We start from the raw sequence: 15,468 nt of genomic DNA on the forward strand, positions 1-15,468 counted from the left end.
CAGAATTCCTGACACCTTTGTTCAAGAGGGTGGTACGGTTTGAGTATCTAAGGACCACGTGACATGATAGCTAACTGCAGTGTGACTTCTAAACTCAGTGTTGCCATGAAACGCCCCAGTGTTCTTGAGGGGCTTACGTGTGGTGTACTCACTTTAGGTCTCTGATAGCTTAGGCTTCCGTTCTTAGTGTCGTTGATGGAAGGAGGCTACTTGGCTCACACTGTTAGGGTAAAGTCAGAGGAGTACTCTCAGTAGTGAACTCTTCATCTATGGAGTCTAGTATGACAGCCATGTGGCTCTGCTTCAAGGATCTGCCTGTATTCAGAACTTGAAAAGGAAGCAGAAGATGTGAGCACCTTCCGGTGTGATCAACTTTCAAAAATCACTCTCTCAAGTATGATACAGATGTGTGGAAAATACCTTCTGCTTCATAAATTCTTTGCACTCCTCATTCTCCCTACCTTTGCAATGCCTATAACCAGAGGCCATGTGTCTGAATCAAAAACCAAACCACACAGGAAATGCTTTCCAGGTAATTATTCCTGGTGCTGGGAGAACCAGAGGGGCATTTAAAAAAAAAACTTTTTATTGAGTCTCTGTGAGTTTCACTTCATGTACCCCAGTCTCACTCATCTCCCCATCCCCTCATATCCACCCTCTGCCCCATAACCTCCCCACCAAAATAATAATAAAATAATTAATAATAATAATAATAATGATGATAGAACCACACAAACAATAAACAGAACAAAACAAAACATAGAAAACATCTCATCATGGAAGCTGTAGAATGTCACAGCATGTAGTATGTCACAGTATCCCACAGTATACCCCTCTGTCCACACACCCTCACTTACAAATGTTCATTGCAATGAGTCATTGATCTGGTTCGATGACTCTACCTTCTGGGACATCACTAATGTGGATCCTCACTGGGTCTCCTCCCAATCATGTTGTTGTTGTCCTGTGCCATGGAGATCCTTCCCTTTATGTGCCCCAACAGTTAACAGATGATGTAGATTTTGGCGTGGTCCAACTCAGAGCCCTGGATCCGGGCCTAGGTAACAACTAAACTGGTCAGCCCCCTGGCTTTCCCTGATCCATACCACCAAGGTGAGCTCTCCCGCATTGCTCTGTCTAGGCCACTCAGTGCCACCATAGGCAAGAGGCAGAGTCAGCTCTCTTGCTATCATGTCCTCAGGAGACTGGCTCACCAGCATCCATGCCTCCAGCCCCAGCTCCACCATGCTGCCCAGAGAGCACACAGCTCTCCCAAGTGCTGCAGCTGGCAAGGGGCTGGGAGAGCCCTCCTACACCCTCGGGGCTGCCTCACCCATACCTTCCCCAACAAGGACATCGCCACTGTGTTGCCCAGGCAACGCTCAGGGCCCACTCTCCCAGTGCTATAGCCAGTGAGGGGCAGGGGTAGCTCTCCCCCTCCTATGACCTCTGGGACAGCTCTCCCTACTACCGCAGGTGGCAAGGGGCAAGTTGGGGAGAGCATTATCCGTGCCCACTCTACCTCAGGGCAGACCAGCTCTCCCCAGCTCTTGCCTTCATGGTCAGCTCCACTACACTGCCTGGGAGAGGTGCAAGGCCCCACTCCCCTGAGTGGCACAGATATTGAGGGGTGGGGCCAGTTCTGCACAGCCCTTGGACATTCATGTGATCTAGGCAGCTGCCCAGAGCAGGACTGTCCCTGTGGTCTTTACTGATAATCTGAGGATCACCGTACTGCACTTGATAGCGAAGCAGACAATGCTAGGAAAAGAATTAGCGGTTGGCGTTAACAATGGCTGTTTCCAAGTCTACAGATTTGCTTTCATTTAAAATGTGTAGTGCCACCAAAGTTAAACTTTTATACTATTTAAGCTTGACATTTATCGTGTGTTTTAACTGTTTATTTATCCCACAGTCCAAATTTGACTGCCTGGATCCGGAAGTCCTAAACAGTCAAGTTACTAAATACGCTAAATTTGTGACCCAGCTGGAAAAGGGCTTGCCACCTAACAGTGTGGTGCCCCAGCTCAAACAGAAGGTGGAGAAAATGAAAGAAAAGGTAAGATGGGAGGAGGGGAACCGTTTCAGAACCAAGCTCAGATGTCCCGGGTATTTGTTTGCAGGAAAAAGAAATAACAGTCCAGTGTGGTTTTCTCAACAGCTGGCAAAATGGTGCAATGGAGCATTGCGATTAGAAGAGACACTTGGGGTCTGTTACATGATAGACAAAGGAGTGCCAAGATGCTGATGCCCTCAGCACATAGGCCACAAATGCACCCAATGCAAACAGCAGAGTCTGTTTACCCTATGGCACCTCACAGCTAGGCGCTATCCAGATGTATACAGTGTGGAAAAGCCCGGGAAGCCGGGTAGTCCATGGAAAGGTTTGGTTGGGAAACTTTGCGTTGCAACCAAGCCAGTCCTTAAAAGGGATAAAAGGATCAGGTGAGACTGCTGGTAAAAGGCGTTTGCAGCCAGTTGACTTCCCCATACTGACCTTGCCTGTTATCTCCCCTTTCCTTTGAGACCTCTAACAAACTCGCTGTAGTTAATTAAAAAGCTCTATTCCTAACAATGTGCACCATTTCTGAGTTTGATTCTGATCACCGTTGACTCTCAGGCGTGTTTTGTTCTGCTCATTTTTCTTCGCTGTGTGCCTTTTCGTTTTCTGTGTGTTTCGTTTGGTCGTTGTTGAAAGCCTGGCATCTTCTGCAGCAGCGAGTGGTTGCTGAGGCACGTGGTTTGCAATCTGGGAGGCGGGCATTAGTTTCCCTCTGTTTACCTTTTTGTTTGTTCTATCAACTCCAGTTAGGAGTTCAGCTGGCTTTGAGATTTGACACTGCCTTAGTCTGTCTGCCTTGCTGCATCTTAGGCTCTGTATTTTCTAGTGGTACCTACTGTTTCTCGAGGGAGATGGGCCCCAGAGGCTGTTTTCAGCTTCTTTCTCCTGGACCTACACCTTCCTTCTTTGTGGTGCCCAACTGAGAATCTGTTTCCTGCAGCTTTCCACTCTATAGTGATTATTTCACAGGACAAATGATCGCCTGGTGGGAGAGGCAGACCTCAAGATTGGCTCCACTCAGTGAGGTGTATCTCGGCCCTCTGTTCTAGCCTTCAGAGAAACATGTGACTACCAGTTTCCCCACATTTTTTAATTAGTTTGGTGCCCTGAAATTCAGTGTTCTCAAGGTAGTGATAAAATTCCTTCATTTGCATTTCCTCCTGCATTTCCTTTTCTATAGGACGAGTGGTGCTGTTTTCAACTGTCTATAAGCTGAAACCGTGTACAGCGTGTCTTGACCAATTCCACCATCATCCTCCCCTCCAACTTCTCCCAGATTCCCGCCACGCTGTCTTCCCAACCCCACGAGCTCTTTTTTCAGACATTGAGTCTGATAAATGCCACCAGTATGTTCATGGGTCTAGGATGGCCCAGTGTAGCGTGGGTGACCCATGCAGGCCCACATTCCTGCTCTCAGCAGCCAGCAGCTAGCACCATGACCCCCTCCCTGACCCATGCTGGGGTGTTTACAGGCTGGTTCATAGGTAGGTCTGGCGCATGTGCTTTTTTACAGAGGCAACACCTCTGAAAATGTCTGTTTTCCAGCTTCCTGTAATCATTGACTTGAGGAACCCAACCCTGAAAGCCCGGCACTGGGCAGCCATTGAGCAAACCGTTGATGCCCTCCTAGTGGACACTGAAATCCCGCTGACCTTGGAAAGGCTGTCCGAACTGCACGTCTTTGATTTTGCTCAAGAAATCCAAGACATATCTGGGCAGGCTTCTGGGGAAGCTGCCTTAGAGATAATTCTTAAGAAGGTAAATCATGGAGAAGCCAGACATGGTGGCATGGCTCTCTCGTGCCCCGTTTTAGCACCAGGGAAATGGAGCCAGGTAGATGGACCCCTGGGGCTTGTGGGACAGCCAAACTAGCCTACTTACAAAGTTCCAGCCCAATAAGAAGCTATGGCAATAAATAAATAAAACAAAGCAAGGAAATGACACTGACCTTTGGCCTCCCATGTGCACATGTGTGCATATGTGCCTACATACACCTACTCACACACATAAACACACTTATGTATACACATACAAAATGAGAATGTAAAGGCTTTAGGTTACAACATGAAGACTACTAATATCTGTGTTATCTGGGTAGAGTTTTCAACATGACAAGCAACAGCCTCCATTGTCTTCTTGCACGTTCCACTTGATATTATATATTCATCCTATAGCCTAACCAGAACTCAACAGGAGCAAGGCCAGCTGTGTGCCAGCTTTTATAAAGAACTGTATGCCAGAGATTTTTTATTTATTTACAGAAAAATATGTTATTTTCTGAACTCCCAGAGAAGGCTAATTGCCTTCAAATACATTAAGAAGAATTTCCTACTTACAGTACCATCTCCTTATCCTAATAATGCATGCCTGCCTGCCAGGTATCTAAATAAAAAGACCATTTTCCTTCCCCTAGAAGCGTCAGGTGCACATGATCATCAGCATTTCATCTGTACTAAGAGTAGTCAACTGAAACCAAGAAAATCTGTGGCTTCCGACCAAGAAAAGGATCTTGAGAATGGCAGGGGTCGTAGGGGGGGTAGGGCAGTTATAGTTTTCCTCATTTCTTCCCAAGTGCCTTTATTGTGCGGCTAAACACTCATGAATTTAGATACCCTAATGCTTAAACTATTTACAAGGTGGAAGACTCTTGGAAAACCACGGAATTTGTCATCCTTCCTCACCGTGACTCCAAGGACGTATTTATTCTGGGTGGCACAGATGACATACAGGTATGTAATTGGGTTATGGGAAATCAGGGATGGGAGCTCATGCCTGTAATTGCAACATTTGGGAAACAATGGCAGGAGGATTACTATAAGTTCAAGGCCAGCCTGAGCTACTTAGCAAGTTCTAAGTTAGCCAGGGATAGATAATAAGACTGTCTCAAAATAAAGAAGAAAAGAACTGGAGGGGGAGGAGAGCAAGTTTGTGATAAAAAGTCCTGACCATACCATCCTGCAGCTTCTGTGAAAGACTAAGGTAAGGAAATGAACTATGAGTCACTAAGGAAGAACTAACTTGGAAAACAAGATGTAAATAATTGACACAAATGCTTATTTACAAATATTTACCAAAGTAATAAAATGATGTGTGTATGTGTGTGTGTGTGTGTGTGTGTGTGTGTGTGTGTGTGTGTGTGTGTGTAGGAGTTCCAGGCCTATAGCTGAGGAATTAATTAAAATAACGTGATCAGTTATATGCAAAGAGGTAGTAGAGTCTTTCCTCCATCAGATCAGCCAGGACAACCGACATTAAAGATGGGAGGTGGAGAACGGGGTAGGGGGTACTTCAAACACAGCAAGATAACAGGAGCGAGCAGTTCGAGTGCACAGCAGGCTGAGACATTAAATTCGATGTTGTCTGTTCAGGTGGATAAAATCTAACCCATGTACTTTGAGCATTAATTCACTTAAAATCTAAAAGCAAAGGGAAGGGGTCCCACAGCCCAACTTAAAAGGCAAAGCCATAGTATAAGAATGGCCACAAGGCAGAAATACAGATGAAATTGTTGGTAGAGGGCAAATCAGACATCATTCTATGCATGCAGGTGGGCAAGCCAAGTTAAGGGCCAGTTGGCGGGGCTGCAATGAATGACTCGATGTTTCAGACCAACACATTGTTTTAAAATTGACATGTTTTATGAGGGATGCTGTTGTGTGTGGGGAGCAGTCGGGAGGAAGGTGCTGTGAATGCTTCCTCCAGAGGATTCAGCTTCGTCTTTTGACAGATGAAAGCCTACCAGAGTAACTACACTGTATAAAGGGGTTGCCAGTCACCTAATGTTGAGGGCAAGAGAAGAACATTAAACTAATATGCCATTAATGACTGCAGGATCCGGGGCTCAGAGACGGCTTCGTCAGTAAACATTTGCTATACCAGCATTAAGACCTGACTTCAAGTCCCGTCACTCACACTTTACAAAGCTGGGACGGAGCAGGGAGGTGATGCATGCTCACAATCCTAGCACCAAAGAGTCAGAGATGTGTGCATCTCTGGGGCTCACTGACCATCCAGTCTAAGCAGAGTCCTGGGTCCCACTGGGGGACGCTGTCTCAAACCCGAAGTGAGGAACATCATCCTAGGTTGACCTCTGGACTCCACATGCATGTGCATTTATGAGCATGCGAGTTCCTATGCACACAAGAGCATGGCATGGGCATGCATGCACGCACACACACACACACACACACACACACACAGAGTCTCTTAGTTAAGTGTCCCCTAGTGACCTTTGAGAGAATACACAGGGTTGTAAGCACAGTGAGAGAACAAGCTTCGCAGTGTCTGTGTAGGAAGCTGTAGGTGGGCCTAGATTGCTTGTTCAGATGAGTTATCCTTAAACGGGCCCTTGGGATTGCAAATACCTTGAGCTCAAGGACTCATGCGTCTGCCTGTGTCCCGGCCACTTCTCTCTGAAGGTCCTACTTGATGATAGCACCATCAACATTGCAACCATCGCCTCATCCCGGTATGTGGGTCCCCTGAAGTCTCGAGTGGATGACTGGCAGAAACAGCTTTCCTTATTTAATCAAACACTGGTAAGTAGGGGCAGTTTCAGCTTCTGCACTCTGATTTGGAGAGCCACAAAGCCTTCGGAAATACTGATTCTGCGGGGCGAGAGATGCAGCTCAGAGGTAGAAGGACTGCAGCATGTACGAAGTTCTGGGTTTGCTCCACACCACCATCATATGTGTGCATATATGTATGTGTGTGGATGCACACACACACACACACACACACACACTGTTGTTTTAATATTATATAATTCAGAAGTATAGGATTTAATTGTTGACATCTTATTATGCTCAGAATGAGAAGAAAGCATACATGTATTTGGCTGTTTACATCATACTGTCACTTTTATCATCATTGGTAAATTATTTTGATAGGCGAAAAAATATCACAAAATTAGAGTTATACATTTGTTAGCAGCATAATTATTAGTTAAGTACAATACATCTGGAGTCCCATAGTTGTGTGGGTCAGGAAGTGATCCTGGCTTGTACTGGGTTCCTCTGCTCAGGGAATCCCATAGCTGTGCTATTCCTAAGATATGGCAATCTGGATAACTCCTCATTAAGACTCTCTCCCTGGATGGTCCTAGGCTGGGCTTGTATGTGTTTGGGAGTCATCATGAACCTGTAGCCCACCTGGCCTTCAAACTTCTGCAGGAGATCATCTTGCCTCCCAACAGAATGCTTCCTCTACACATTTTAAGCATGGGTCATGGGACCCCTCTGACCTTCCACACAGCTGACTCATCTTCAGTGGAAAGAGGGGGTGGAGTCAGGCTGGACAGAATCTTGGGCTCTTTTAGGAAATTTTGTTTCGAAGAACTTATGGGGAGATATAAGCCTCTCCCAAGGAAAAGATGTAGTAATTCCCAAAGCCACAATCTCCAGTCTAACCAGTGATTATCTGGTTGGAAGCTCCAGGTTGACAGTCCCATGTTTTTCTCCAGGAAGAGTGGCTGAACTGTCAGAGAAACTGGCTCTACCTAGAAAGCATCTTTAATGCCCCAGACATTCAGAGGCAGCTGCCTGCAGAAGCCAAGATGTTCCTTCAGGTGGATAAGTCATGGAAGGAAATCATGAGGAAGGTCAACCGGCTGCCTAACGCTCTCCGGGCTGCGACTCAGCCAGGTAGAAACCCCAAGGCAAACAAGTAGAACACGGAGGCTCCCTGCTTGTCCGACATGTGCGCCACCTCTAAAGATCTCACTGGCCAGTTTCGGCTTGTTCGAGAGAACGAATTAAAAATATTACCACTTACGCACCTGGCAGTAGTGGACAGACACACCTTTGATCCCAGCACACAGGAGACAGAGGCAGACAGATCTTTGTATGGCCAGCCTGATCTACAGAGCAAGTTCCAGCAGGATAGCCAGGACTACACAGAGGAATATATATATATATATAATTTCCACTTGTTGCAATTCAAGTAACAGATCGAAATTGTTTTAAAGGTTTTTCCTAGCATATAGTAATTATACATAATGACAAGTTACACTATGGCACTTTCATGCATGCATGTCATGTATTTTATCATATTCATATTCAGTCCCACTGCCCTCTCTGGTCCTCATCCCACTTCTGCTGATCCCCCTCCAGTCCCCTCCCACTCCCATGTCTTTGTGTGTGTGAACCGATGAGTTCAGTGTTGTTTACAGGATCTCGGCTGCCTTGCCGGTGGCTGCACCACTGGAGATGTCACATCCTCCCACAGCATCGGGGTTGGAATGTTTTAACAGTGTATACTCACTGAGGTTTACACTCTATACCAAAGCCTTGGACAGCTGGCTTGTCCTATGGCTAATGGCAGCATGTGACTCTGATGGGCCATAGTCTCAGACACCGTCCCTGCCTCGCAAAGGCAACTTTGTGAGCTATGTTCGTTGCCCAGAGATTCTTACAGAATTTATCAGTTGATAAATGGGAACAGTCTTTTGAAATAAAAAAGAATATGATTCCAAAATACATCTGGCCTTAAAGGTTTCAAATAAAGTAGTATACACCTGTAATAAATCTGATTCCAGCTGATGATAAAGCCATGGAAAATATTAAAGTAGAATAAGGGAGTGGCTATGGGCTAGTATGTGTGTGTATGTGTTTGCATGCATAAAAGCGTGAATGTATGTGTCCATGTGTGTATGTGTGTATGTATATATGTATGTGTGCATGTGTAAATGTGTGTATGTATATATCTGTGCATGTATGTGCATGTGTATATATGTGTGTATGTGTGTGTATGTATGTACATACATGTGTATGTGTGTATATGTGCATTCATGTCTGTATGCATGCATATATTATGTGTTCATGTGTGTATATGTGTGCATGTGTTCACGTATGTGTACATGCATGTGTTTATGTTTGTGTATATGTGTGTGTCTATGTATATATGTGTATGTATGTAAACATTTATGTATATATATATTGTTTGTGTGTATATACGAGTGTGTGTGTTGTGTGTGTTTGTGTTATTGGACTTTTCAATAAAATGGCTTTTGAGCAGAAACTTTCAGGAAAGAGTGAGTAAAAGTTTCTTTGGCCCAGAAGGAGAATTGTTGATGGCAGAGGAAGAATAAAGAATGATGTGAGGTCCCTAAGGTACACACATGCTTATTAGAACGTTGCCAGATGGAGTCCCATCTGGGCTGGAGTGGAGCGCTTAGAGATTGATTGAGTCTTGCTTAGGACACAAGGCTAAGACCAGTGTGTGTAAGTGGGTGGCTGGCCACTAGATGGCGCTGTTGACCATATAGGTTCTCAGAAGACACAGATCTGGGATTTGAGTCTTGGGCAGGTAGGAAAGCAGGCAATGTGATCAGTATCAAAGGTACAAAGATGAAGAGTCATGGAAGCCACTGCCTAAGGAGTTCCAGTTTAATAATGAAGAATAATAGCATCACCACACCTAGCACTTAACCATGACAGAAAACATGCCAATAAGAAGCTGACAAGGAGGGGCTGGAGAAATGGGTTAGTGTTAAAAGCACTAACTGTTCTTCCAGAAGAATGGGGTTCAAATCTTAGCACCCACATGGCAGCTCACAACTGTCTATAACTCCAACATCTGACACCTTCACACAGACACACATGCAGGCAAAACACCAATGCTCAGAAAATGTAAAAATAAATAAGTAAATTAATTAACATTTTATAAAAGGAGAGTGGCAAAGAATAGGGAGGTTCTAAGACACTGGCTCACGGCCCCCTAAAAGCAGAGGATGCCTGCCAAGATTATTTTAAATTAAAAGCACTGTTCTAGCGAGGTAAATATTAGAAGATTACAATCAACTAAGTGTAACAATTCTTGGGCTGGGAGATGGTTTAGCAGTTAAAGTAATGGCCACACAAGTAAGAAGACTGGAGTTCAGATCTCCAGAATCTGCTCAGATACAGGGTGATGGTTGTGGCTCACACGTCATCCATCCCTGAAAAGTATTATAAAACCTGAAGGCAGAGACAGGGAATACCCAGAGTGAGCTAAGCAAATCGAGATGGGAACTCTGGGTTTGGCTGAGAGACCCTGCCTAAAAAAAAAAAAAAAAAAAGGGTGAAGGAACCATTAAGGAAGAGTCTTCATATCAGTGCCAGGCCTTGACTACACAGACACGTACATAACTGCCCGCCCACAGACACACATACACACCCACACACATAGACACACACATATACATGTGCTCCTGCAAACGTGTACATACCACATACATATCACAACATGAAAAGGAGAATTTTTTTTAAAAAAACTAGGCTTTTCTAACACTACTCCCATTTTATTATTCATTATTCTACCAAACAAAACAAAGACTTTTAAAATGTTAATATCTTTTGCTTTCATTTGAAATCATATTCTCTATTTTAATACAATTTGGCCAACTTTTTTTTTTTAAATATAGGACTTCTGGAGACTTTTCAAAACAATAACGCATTACTTGACCAAATTCAGAAATGTCTGGAGGCATATTTAGAGTCAAAGAGAGTTATCTTCCCAAGGTAAGTTAAAAAAACAACAACAACAACCTGAGATGTCTTGTTGTGGAGCAGATCGATTGGGGATGCAGATCACACCCTCAGACAGCAGAGACCTGGAGAGGAGAGGAGGATGCCCACGCTCCCCTCCCTGCAGACTTGCTTCAGACCTTTGGGCAAATATTGAGCTTTGATAATGCTCAGAGTGGAGGAGAGCAAAGCTGTCTCTGCTGGAGTGTACAGGGAACCCACAGAACATCACTTCCCACATCTCCCACATCCTTAGCTCTGCAGCATCTCCAGCCTTAACTCTTCTATTCCCTGTGTTTAGTGGGGGGGTCCTAGAGTCTGCACCCCTCTCACCATGAGTCCCTGTGAAGCCTGGCAACTCACTTTGCAGTGTTGTCATGATTTGGAAATCTAGAGTTTCAGACAAACCCAGGACTGAGACAATTGCATTTTTAAGGCACACTTGCATTACGTGACCCTGAGTGTGGTCAGGTACAGACAAGCTCATTCTTTACCCATTTTGCTTAAAATGATACAGAAACACATAAAAGATGCCTTATTTCTAAGTATGGCCACGGTAAGGTTGGAAATGGTAGGTTGGCAGAATCATATTCTGTCACTTTTAAGGGCCCAGCAACCACCCATCTCATGTGGCTCAAGGCCTTGGAAGACCAGCAGGCAAACAGATCAGCATTATAACAAGACCCACTGTTATTGATAATTCTTGGGAAAGTCCTTTCTGTTGTAGCTACTGGGCGTAGGTGTTTGAGATACATCATCAAAAACCTTTACAAGAACTTCTTTAGAGATACGTGGCCTGCTCCTGATCCCCAAACAAGTGTGATTAGAGGCCCGGGGCGTCCTCCTGGCAGCACCTTGTCTCTTACACGGCTACCCAAGGCTGGGCATCGGTCAAGTCAGGCTTCACCTGACTTCAAGTGACTTTACCTTGGCAGGTTTTACTTCTTGTCAAATGATGAGCTCCTGGAGATTTTGGCCCAGACACGCAATCCGCAAGCCGTGCAGCCTCACCTAAGGAAATGCTTCGACTCCATTTCAAAGCTCGAGTTTGCCCTCATGCCTCCTACAGAAGGGAAAATACCCGGCATCGATACTGAGCCAGAAAAGGTCTTCACCAACGACATCTTGGCAATGCTGTCACCTGAGGGGGAACGGGTAATGTGCTGTAGACTAATAGTTCCCTGTGGATGAACATGATCACATGTCTGGGACCCGGGGCACAGGCCTCTCATTCTCACCCTGCGCTTGCCAGAGACTCTGCTAGCCCAGCAGTTTTGAGGATAGCTGAGCTAAAACTCTTACCCTTGAGGAGCTGGAAATCTAATGGAGAAATTGTCCAGCGACTATAGAAGTCACCATAATTGTAATGGATGGTCTGTTTGGGGAGTGGACTAGCAAGAAGCAATCAAGGATTAGCCAGCTTTGCAAAGAGGAACAGTGGCTGGCCAAGAGTTTTGCCAGGATACCCGGATCAAAATGTATCATCCTCTAATGGCTTCCACAAAATAGAATCACTAGCAGGGTGACAGGGACCTTCCGTTGTATGTAAATGACTTAATGAGCTCTGCGTGAGAGTTTGTTACTTCATCTCCTCCAGAGCTGTGTAGCGCCAGCCTATGGAGAACACCCACTGAGACAATCAAGTATCGGCAGACCGAAGAGCAGGTGATTGCACAGAGGACACACACACGTATACATACACACATACATACATACATACATATTTACATAGACACATTTATAGATGCACACATGCATGCATGTATCATTGCTGGTGCTGAAGGGAAAAAAATAAGACAATTAAGGATAGAACATTAAGAAAACATGAAAATTCAAAGGCAGGTGAAAAAAGTGGTTTGGGGAATCCCAAACGAGCAGATATCTGAGTTATTAGAAATCAGAGAAAGAAGCATGAGAAGTGTGGGGGTTAATGTGTCCTGCATCTGTTCGCTCAGGGCTCTGCACTTTCCCTTAGCAGGTGCTGAGCAAACAAGCAGGAGAGCAGGTGTAGGGCTATGAGAAGCCAAGGGACCCCGCTCCAGGGGTCGGAGAGCGCAGTCTGGGGTCCCAGGGACTGCGCAGAGGCCCTAGCCATCTGGTTCTTGGGCACTCAGACAACAGAAGAGCTGAGAACAGAGTGGGGACCTGCGGGCTGGATCTAGCCTGGGGCCGAAGAGGAAAACAGAGGAACTCCGGCTGGGTCCCCCAGGAAAGAGAGTCCTTGGCTTGTTTCAGTGGGCAGCTTGGCTTGGTGGAGGCCATGACTGGGAGCACTGAGAGGCCTTCTGTGGGAGACTAGCCGTGGCTCTTTAGATGAAGGGCCGCTCCATGAAAAGAGACAGTCCATGGTTTTAAAGCATTTATTGTCATGGCAGAGAATGGTGATGAGTGAAACAGTACCCCACTTTATCAGGGCGGGCCTGAGGTTAAATATATTTTGCAGGGAGGAGTGTCTGGGAATGGGAGCTTAATTGGCTAAGCCCTTCAGACCTTTAGGTCCTCATTAAAATGGAGATCAGTCTTGAGGCTATGTGATCTGTGGTCATGTCCTCCACCTATGGAGGGGTTTGGGGCACTGCCCTTAGGTGACTAATGGCCACAGAATTATGGAGAGCTGGAGCCTCGTGTCAGGGTCCTGGTGTCCAGGAGCGTAGCAAAACTCCTACCATCCTTTGCAGGGTCACCTGCAGGGTCACCTGGGTTTCAAACCTAGCTCAGCCAGAAACCAGACTGCCTTTCACGGTCCCACAGAGAAGTGCTGAGATGTTGACTGCACCTTTCAGCTGTGGAGACGTGTGACTAATGAGAGCAGAGCTACAACAATGCTCAGGGTCGACTTCAGACTACAGCACTGTGATATGGGAAATGATTAAAGAAATCCATGGACTCTGTGGGGGACCTTTCAAGGAGCTAGCCCTAAGAGCATGCTTCGACTAGAAAGCCCCAAAGGGCTGGGCTATGTGATGTGATGTCAAAGGCCTCCCTGTTTACAAGGCTCGGGATTTAGTTATAGAAATACAACAGGTGGACAGTTTGCAAGTCCCACCTAAGACACTCCCTTATCATCCTAATTGCCTCATAGGTTGGCCTGGGGAAAGGCCTCAAGGCAAGAGGCAATGTGGAAGAATGGCTTGGTAAGGTGGAGGAAGCCATGTTTACATCTCTCCGCCGCCTGTGCAAAGCTGCCATCGCTGATTACCAGGGGAAACCCAGGACAGAGTGGGTGATCGCTGGCCACCCTTCTCAAGTAAGGCTCTTGTTAAATTTCTCTTTGGGAGTCTGGTCTGGTGCAGATAGCACATGTATGGGGGGGGTGTTATTGCAGGTGATCCTGCACATGTATGAGGCGATGTGTTATAATATAACACATGTATGAAGGGGTGTGCTACCATATAGCACATGTATGAGGGGGCATGTTGTTGCAGGTGATCCTGACCATTTCTCAGATCATGTGGTGCCGGGATTTAACTGAGAGTCTAGAATGTGAAGATGACAACATAGAAGCCCTGGAAGATTTTGAACAAGTAAATTTTGAGGTGAGTCCTTTCCCAAAGAGGCACTGGACACGTTATCATGCAAGATGATCCCCATGTAGTTTTAATCGTGATTGATGCAAATTCACTTTATTTCAGAAGTTCTACTGTGCTGATAATGACTTCCAAAGCTTTGGAGTTCTTACTGAAGCCATTGTGTTCTGTTTTTCTTAGGGATACTTCCTTGATGTTTATTTAATATTTGTGTGAATGACTATAAACTAGTGGGGAAAGCTAAGGGGAAACTTAAGGGTTATTTATAATGATTTTCAAACATTTAGACCTAATTGTGTTTACTAGGATCAATGTGGTAGTTTGAATGAGATGTCCCCCATAGTTTTAGTATTTGAGTGCTGGTCCTCAGTTGGTAGCACTATCAGGGAAGGCTCAGGAGGTGTGGCCTTTTTAGAGGAAGTATGTCATTGGGGGTGGTCATTTGAGGTGTCAGACCTCATGCTCTTCCATGTGTATGAGTTCTCTATTTCACGCTTGAGGCTGAAGATGAGTCCTCAGCTTCCTGCTTCAGTCACGATACCTCCTCTCTGCCATCATGGACTCAGACCCTCTGAAACCGTAAGCCCAAAGGAATGCTTCCTTCTGTAAGTCGCCTTGACAATGGTGTTTTAGAACAGCAATAGAAAGGTAGCTATTGCAACTAGGATGCCTCTCACAGAAATGAATATTTTCATTAACAATTGTCAAGTGAAGCTAGCATTGTCATGCACACCTTAAAACACAGTGTTGTGGGGCAGAGACAGGTGGATCCTGGGAACTGACTGGTTAGCTAGCCAGCCTGGCATAAAGAGCAAACTTCAGTTGCAGTGAGACACTGTCAATAAAACAAAAGGCAATGGGGGGAAAACACTCTGTGTCCTCTTCTGGCTTCTGCATGCATGTGAGACTTAATATGCAAGCACAGCATATGCGCGCGCACACACACACACACACACACACACACACACATACACACACACACACAAAATTTTTTAAAGTATTGCAAATGCACAGTACAGTATTTCCAGGCTCAGTGTTGGGCACCAGACCTCTAGAACCCATTCTTCTTGCCATACTCTACAGTTTCCTGTCTGTTGAACAGCAACAATCCCCACCCCAGCCCCAGCCCTGGCAACCACTGCTCTTTTCTGTATGAGTTTGATGACTGTAGACACCTCACTACTATGACTGGCTTGTTTTATTTAACTTGATCTCCACCCAATTCATCCATGTTGCCTGTCACCTGTGACAGGATTTTCTTCCATTTCTGGCTGAATGCTACTCCATTGTGGGTACAGGACACATCTTTTTTTTCTCCACTAATCCAGTGATGGGTTTCTTTGTGCTAACTGTGGTAAATCATGCTCCTTAAGGC

At 45.4% G+C, this 15,468-nt stretch overlaps 1 protein-coding gene across 1 annotated transcript in view; it reads left to right on the forward strand.

Annotated features, from left to right (window-relative positions):
* Dnah6 (dynein axonemal heavy chain 6) overlaps positions 1–15,468 on the forward strand; it is a 202,163-nt gene that overhangs the window by 55,730 nt on the left and 130,965 nt on the right. The window contains exons 18-26 of the mRNA XM_021164519.2: positions 1,916–2,059; positions 3,608–3,820; positions 4,699–4,791; positions 6,481–6,600; positions 7,524–7,704; positions 10,464–10,560; positions 11,502–11,721; positions 13,649–13,813; positions 13,992–14,102. Of these exons, the coding sequence (XP_021020178.1) occupies positions 1,916–2,059; positions 3,608–3,820; positions 4,699–4,791; positions 6,481–6,600; positions 7,524–7,704; positions 10,464–10,560; positions 11,502–11,721; positions 13,649–13,813; positions 13,992–14,102 (1,344 nt within the window). The remainder of the gene's footprint in view (positions 1–1,915; positions 2,060–3,607; positions 3,821–4,698; positions 4,792–6,480; positions 6,601–7,523; positions 7,705–10,463; positions 10,561–11,501; positions 11,722–13,648; positions 13,814–13,991; positions 14,103–15,468) is intronic.

This window comes from Mus caroli, unplaced genomic scaffold, assembly GCF_978045245.1.
Source record: "Mus caroli unplaced genomic scaffold, Mus_caroli_1 scaffold_7, whole genome shotgun sequence".
Classification (NCBI taxonomy): Eukaryota; Metazoa; Chordata; class Mammalia; order Rodentia; family Muridae; genus Mus; species Mus caroli.